The following is a 7,726-nucleotide window of genomic DNA, read 5'->3' as shown; positions in this document are numbered from 1 at the left end:
CAAAATTACTTAACATTGCAATCCAAATTTTTCTATGATTTTTTGGTAATGGTAATGAACTATAATACTATCTGATAGGTTGTACTTGTTTCTCAGTGATAAGCTCTCAGGAATTTGTTGCATAAATTATGATAATCATCTGGGATCTGTATTCAAATATATATAAGTTTCTTCAGAATGTAATTCATTATGAGCTTATGAAGGCACAAGTTTTAAAAATAAACTCTTAACAATGTGTTGTCATTATGGAATTCTCACCTATAACTTGTTGTCATGTTAACAATAGGTTTATTTTGTGTGGGCATGTAAAAAGTAAGAATGGTATTTATACACCCAAACCATATTGTTGACAATTTAACATTTCTACCTCTGCAAGATTGACAAATAATTACAATTTATTATACATTCTGCAGCTAAATATCTACTTTGCTGATTTCGCTAATCATTTTCCCTTAGCAGAAGTGGTGTAGAAATGATTATTTGAGTAAAAGCTGGTGGAAAACATTTGAAATCTCTAGTTTAATTGTTAGTGCAACTATAATTTTTATACCACCCAATTGGATTGTTTACAGCTAAGAAAAAAGTTGAAATTTAGACCACATTTTTCAATTACGTTTGCAAACAGTAAAAGAAATTCATACATTGACACCTTGGAGCTTCATTAAAAAACTGTTTAAGGGATTGTAAAGTGATTTTCTGAAGAAAATTTGTATATAGGGGATACTGACCACCTTTGAATTCCTTAAAATACAATTGGATAATCAGACTTTCTTTTGAAAGCAAAGTGGATTCGGTATCTGTTGACTAGTTTTAGTCTATGTAAATGATATCTAACAGTTAGAAAGGTCAGTAGGCTAGTCTTCATGTCGAAATATTTTTTCCAAGCCATATTTTACTTCATAATGATTATAGTTTTTCCAACCATATTTTATAATAATTATAGGTTTAAGTCCATTCATAAATCATTCTCTGTAATTGTACACCTCATCATTATTAAAGGCATGTATTTCCATAGTTTCTGGCATCATGACTTAAGCCTTATTTACAAGTTTTCTTGAAAAGGATGGATAGTGTTACCATCCTTGTGGAGAAATTCATAGGGACCAGGAAGGTTAAGTTTACGTCAAAGTAGAAGCTTTACAGAAGTTTATCATTTTCTATTTTCACAGTAAGTTTCCTTGACAAGGATGGATTAGAGATTCTTGTCTAAAAATCACTGACAGTGCTGCTATCATTGGACAAAATCTTTGGAAATGAAAAATTATATCTCAGTTTACAATAACATTAATAAAACATGGTTCAGAAACAACAAGGAAGGCTATTAACACCGTTAAGCTAACCTCAGCTATGAACACTCCACATGGAAATGCAGAACAGTTTTTCTTACCTAAAAAAACTTAAGGAGAAAATCCCTTCACAGTTCTACACAACCGCTCACTATCAATCATTCTATTGGTCATAGCTGTTAAAATAGTTCTTCACATTATTAAAGGTTCTTTAAAATTATCTTTTTGTTAAAAAAAACCCTTTCCCCCTCTTCATTTTATCATAGCTGACATAAAATATGAAACTGTAATAACCACTTGTCATCTATGATGGATTCAAAACTATGAAACATGTACAACAGTTTTTATTTGCATTATCTTTATTCCATTGGGATAGATTTATAAAATGATATCATAGCTTTTTGTAGGTTATCATTTTGAAACCTTCCAATCATGTTTTGCTAAATTATCAGCCTGTGTGCGATACATATGTTTGAAATAATGTGAATTGAATTATGACTTGACCCACGTTTCATTATAGTGTAATTCAAACAGACTATTTGTCAAGCCTGTAAGGTAAGTAAAGAGTATGAAAGGACATGTTATATTATGTTAATAAATTATATTTAAAGGGACATGTTCACCATGTATTTGACCAATCGTACCTTAGTCTCAGAAACAGGATTTTTTTTAGCTAAGCCAAACCGTAATATTATTCACAGCTCTCTGTTGAATCCGTTGGAATTTGATCCTTCAAATCCATAAAAATATATTAAAATAGAAAATAAATTTCTAATTTGAGTTATATTTGAAGGGATTATGAGATTTTTGTGCAGTTCCCCCCACTAACCTCAAACTGTGGGAAACTATGGCTTTTAGTGTATGTCCAGATTTATATCAATGTGATATATCTATTTATTAGAAATGCTGTTTGCTGCTTTTACCCTCTTTTAATGAATGTTATGAAAGGTATATATCTGATGATAAAAGATGATAAAATTATTGCAAGACATCAATTGAAAGGGGACTGTTGGTCTACAAATTTAAGATTTTATTGTCTAAAATAACAATGATCCTTTATGCTTGTAACTCTTTGATGTACAAATTATTTCTATCTATCTATTCTCCATCATAGAAATCATAATTTATATGTGGGCTCCACCTGACAGCACTGTGCTTAATCTAAACAAAATTCACCTTTTGTACTTAGAAAGTTTCTTATCTTCCTTTTTCTGCAATATGAAAATTACATTAAAATTCAGAGAAGAAAAACATTCATTTTGATAAGGCAGAAAATTAGTTTCCTGTTAGTTTGAAATAAACTTTTGATAATCTTTCTGGTTTACATTTAACATTATTTATTTATACAGTAAAAATAAAGATTGAACAATTGGAAAAAATATGTATATGATTTAGTAAAAGGATTGTTAAGAGGTTTTCTAAACTTTTTATGTGTATATCAGGGACACCGAGAAAATCAATTAGAACCATTCCAATCAGATTCCACTAAAACTAATAAAACTAAGTGTTCAATGACATCACTAATTGCAAAGGGCCTTGTGTGATAATAATATTTTGTGATCAATCGCTTCGTTATAGTTGAATTGCAAGAACCACAGACGTCTGCTTGAAAATTGATGTTATCAGTGTCCCCGATACAATTACAAAATTATTATATGGTTACACCTTTTCTTCTCTCAGTTATTTTCCAATCTTCCTCTTTAGTTAATTACAACACATTAAATACTAGACTTAACAATAATTTTTAATATATCACTTAGCCAATACTGAGGATGATATACAATATATATGCATAAACAAACATAACAATAAATACCTATAAACAAGATTAACAGACTAATATATACACAGATTAAAACACAATATATAGATTAAAATATTTAAATGGAGATTATAGTAATTGGTGATATTAAAAAATTAAAAAACATACTGCCTGTAAAACCTTAAGTTTTGGTGTTCTAGAAATTAATGACATCATTTTTTATATTAAAACCTTGAGATAAGTGAAGAGAAACACATCTCCAGATTTAGTCTATAGTTTTCGTTAAATTGAGCACTTTAATTTTGCTAAAAAATATCAGACTTGCCCTTTAATAGACACAACATAATGAGATTCACGCACAGAGAATTGCTAGTATCTAATCAATAAACATCTCAAAAATTGCAACTTTCTCTTTTTACAGTTTACAAATTCAATATCATTGTCACGATTTTTGTGAAAAGTTTTTGAAACTGGTTTATTTAATCAAAACTATATTTTTATTATACAGGATTTGATTTGTGCATTATTGAAAAAATAAATTCTAAAACAGGTTTTCTCTTTATACTTATTTGAAAGAATTTAATCTAAATTTCTGCTAAGGTTGAGCTTGATAACACTTATTAAAATTTTCATTTCAGTTTCTCTGCCCACTTCTTTATTACAAAAATTTTACTAAATATGATCTAACTTACTGAGAACTAGCTGTCAGTCAAATGCCTTGTGATTGAGACATTCTTACTGAAATAAATTTTCACAAAAGAGAAAATTTAGCCAATGCTTATTGGTGACAAAGCGGGTTATGTTCCAAGATAGATATTAAAAGCGTTAACATTATTTAGGCCATGCAACTCTAACAGAATCATCTGTTCAGCCATAAAAGAAAAATTCTTTTGGAATCATAAAATTGTCATCAGAAAACAATGTTGTTGATAGAAAAACAGAACACCCATGTGAATAATGTCATAATAACACAATTTTTCAAAATCATTGTTGAGTATTTTTGTTTGTTTGTGATGATGAAAATAACATACAGTGCGTGATTATATCCAGTGGAGCGTATTGAGGCAGTAATTTTTAGGCCATTTCAGTGAGGTTTAGGAACAATATAAGATCTTATGTACTGATTATCAAATATTGTGTCATTATTATTATCATAAACTGCTGATGTTGGTGTATGTTTCCTTGCTTCGTAGGGTTTCTTTCCTATTTCAAATTTCCACCAGGAGGAGGTAATTTAAACATAGTGTGAAATGTGACAAGTTTATCAAAATGTTATGATTAATGTCCTGTAATAACGGAAATTGATACTTTATAATTATAAAAACATACGACACGTTTTATACATATTATATATAATAATATACTACACTTTTACTTCTCATATTTAACAACAGGCTTGATCATATATCATACAGGTTATCACAGATCTTAAAAACTTTATCTTGTATCCAACTTAACAATGGTAAATTGATATGCTTCATATCATATTTTCAACTTCCACTCCAAACCTTGAATTTTATATTTTACACTGAACTTGATGAGGTTTTATGGCACAGTCGGTTAGTTGATTGGTTCTTTATATGCTGTCATTTGCTTGGTTCATTGGTGATTGTGGGTTCTAATCTTGGTCGGATTGTGAGAGTTCGCTGACTTTTATATGAGTCATTTTCACTCATAATTCCAGTCAACCCAGCTGTAAATGGGTACGGATGATTCGTGAAATATCAATACCAAGAGTATTGGTCAAGGACCAGCTGGTAGAAAGGATCCTTAATGATGAACAGAAGTTGTTATCCTTGTAAAATATAGTTGTTTCTTTCCCTCCTCACATTGATCAACAACTCCTGCTAGCAAACCTAGATGACCTCTGATTAATTCATGATGTAATACCATACCTTGACTCAACATTTTTTTGCACTCTTTGTGGAAAAGTATTCAGTTATTTAGATGAAATGAATATGAGGTATGGTCTGTTAGGTCTAGACTCTCAGCATGGCATTGTCTCTCTTTATTGGCCCAATAAGAAGCAAAACAGTAAGAACTATAATTCCATATGGTTTCATACAATCATTTAGAAATTTAGTTCTATAAAAACAACAAAAAGACACATTTCTCTGTTTTCAAAAGCTTTTATGGTGTATCTTGATATAACATGAGATTAAAATCTAAGGAATGGAATTTAACAACTCTACATTCAGTCATGCTTGAAACATATCAAATGATTCTTCAAAACTAATCTCTTTTAGAACTTCAAAAACATAAAATGTACTTATCAAATTCATAGAAAACACAACAGTTTATGACACACCCCTTGGCATTTTTTTTAAGCCTTTACAAACTTTCTTGTAATGTTTCTCCAATATATTTATGAAGATAATCCAATTTTTATATGCAATTGAGCTATTTAAGTTGCTGAATAAGACACTGATCCTTGTGTTTTAATATTAACACATTAATGTACAGAGGTATCTTCTCCAGTGGCAGCTCCAAGGAGGGGTGGGGGGTAGGCTTAACTTACGGAGTTATACGAAGCAGGGAAAAACATAAACCCTGATTGTAACTAATTAATGGTTCAGCTTTGTATAGCTACCAAAATTTATACCAAATTGGGCCTTTGTCCTGGTTAAAATTCTCAAAAACTAGCGTCCCAAAAATGGGTAGTAGCAAGTCCCATGAAAATTTTCATTATATGTCCCTAAATATCCCATCCAAATGTCACATGGTAGGGACAGGGGCAGATTTGTCGAGCTGTGTGTGTTAGTCATGTAAATGTATGTGAAGTTTATGTCTTTTAAGTCCTAAGATATTCTTAGTGATTAAATATAATAGATTCTTAAGATGTTGAAAAAGCTAGAAGTGAGCTTGCTCCAATTAATCGCTTTAGGCTTCAAAATAGTCAAAGTCAGTGTCCAGAAAAATTACTGGATGACCGGTCGGACATAATCTGTCATCTACTATTCTAATATGAAACATCTGCACCAGATATATTTTGACACTCTGCCATATATAGAAAAGACATATATAGAAATAGAATGTGAAATATGAGGCATATTTGAAGAAATCTTGCAATTTGTGCAGTTCTAGTACTTCTGAAGACTGCTTACATATTCAATACTCAAATTAACCCCGCAAATTCAAGACTGTTTCCCTTCCAAGTATCATTTAATAAGCATAACATCAAGAATATGTTTAGCTTTTATAATTATTTTTTGGTATTGTGTGATTGTTCTGTTTTGCCGATGGAATTGACGATAATCCCAACTAGCGCCACAGGCAGGCTAACGCACACCCAAAAACCATCAAGATAGAATGTCAATATAGATGATATTTTATTCACAGTGTTTAATGGTAGTAGGTAGTGGTAAAATAACTGTAAAGCAATGACATCTTAGCCACGGCAAACAATTCTTAAAACAAATGGCGCCATGCCATAACAATCGAGACACAATTAACCAGACTTTTAAAGAACAGTGAATCGAGTAGAGAGTTCCACGTGCGCAGTCCTAGGAATATGCTTACGATAATAAAATAAATGTGACATGATAAAATTCTTGCTTGCATTTGTACTCCTGATAATCTCATGCATATAGAATTAACATAAATATCAAAATAAAAATACTTATTAGATGGATCAACTCGAATGACAACCCGAATACAACGCGAGTTATAAGGGACTGGTGAATCGCATTATTAATAATAAAAAATAAGGTGCGCTATATGTGACACTTTTAGAATGTTTTCAAAAGATAAATCAATAAATGTTTATAAAACAGCACATTCCCCACTTAAAAGTTAATAACTTTTACTATCATCTAATTTCCGGGACGGTACAGGAATACTAGTTCTGTGGTTGGTCGGAGAAATCTTTTCCTTCTCAAAGTAAGCTGTTTTGATCCTGGGCGATCATCTTCGAAGGTTTCTACTTCTGCTTGGCGAACAATACCATCAGAGCTTGGTTGAACTTTAACAATGCGTCCTTTAGGCCAAAGACCTCTTACAGCATCCTTCTCGTGAATTAGTACGATATCATTGGCTGCTAGGTTCTGAGTGGTTTTGTTCCATTTACGTCAAGGTTGTTGGTTCTGGAGGTATTCTTTGCGCCATCTTAACCAAAATTGGTCGGCTAAATATTGAACTCTTCTCCAGCGGCGCTGACAATATAAATCTGGCTTATCAAATATTCCTGGAACAGTTGTATATGGACGAGATTTCATGGAAAGTGGTCTTGAGTTGACTATTGCCGCAGCTTCAGACATAAGAGTGATAAGCAGGTCATGAGTCAGTTGTGGTTTACCAAGTTCCAGTAGCATGCCTTCCAGCACACGTCGTACAGTACCAATCTGACGCTCCCATATTCCACCGAAGTGAGAAGCATGAGGCGGGTTCCATAGCCATTGGCACTCACGTTCTTGTAGAAAGTTTTTTACTTGGTCGTTGTCAATATCTTCAAGAGCTTCCTTTAATTCGTTCCGTGCTCCCACAAAATTTGTTTCACAATCAGAGCGTAAGATGGAGACTGGACCCCTGATTGCGAAAAAGCGTCGTAGTGCGTTGATGAAGGCGGAAGTATCCATGGAGTCTACAACTTCTATATGGATGGCTCGACTATATAGACAGGTGAAGATAATTCCCCATCGTTTGCTGTTGACAGATCCGCTACGAGTCTTCCTGGTTGATA

The 7,726-nt window shown here is 32.2% G+C and overlaps 1 protein-coding gene across 1 annotated transcript in view; it reads right to left on the bottom strand.

The window, feature by feature from the left end:
• Nucleotides 1-325: 325 nt before the first annotated feature.
• LOTGIDRAFT_160058 (hypothetical protein) overlaps nucleotides 326-7,726 on the bottom strand; it is a gene marked incomplete at both ends in the record, with an annotated part of 12,479 nt that continues 5,078 nt past the window's right edge. The window contains one exon of the mRNA XM_009054941.1: nucleotides 326-369. Coding sequence (XP_009053189.1) covers nucleotides 326-369 — 44 coding nt within the window. The remainder of the gene's footprint in view (nucleotides 370-7,726) is intronic.

This window comes from Lottia gigantea (genome assembly GCF_000327385.1).
Source record: "Lottia gigantea unplaced genomic scaffold LOTGIsca_23, whole genome shotgun sequence".
Taxonomy (NCBI): domain Eukaryota; kingdom Metazoa; phylum Mollusca; class Gastropoda; family Lottiidae; genus Lottia; species Lottia gigantea.
Note: the sequence above shows the minus strand (reverse complement) of the source record. Positions and strands in the feature narration are given on the sequence as shown.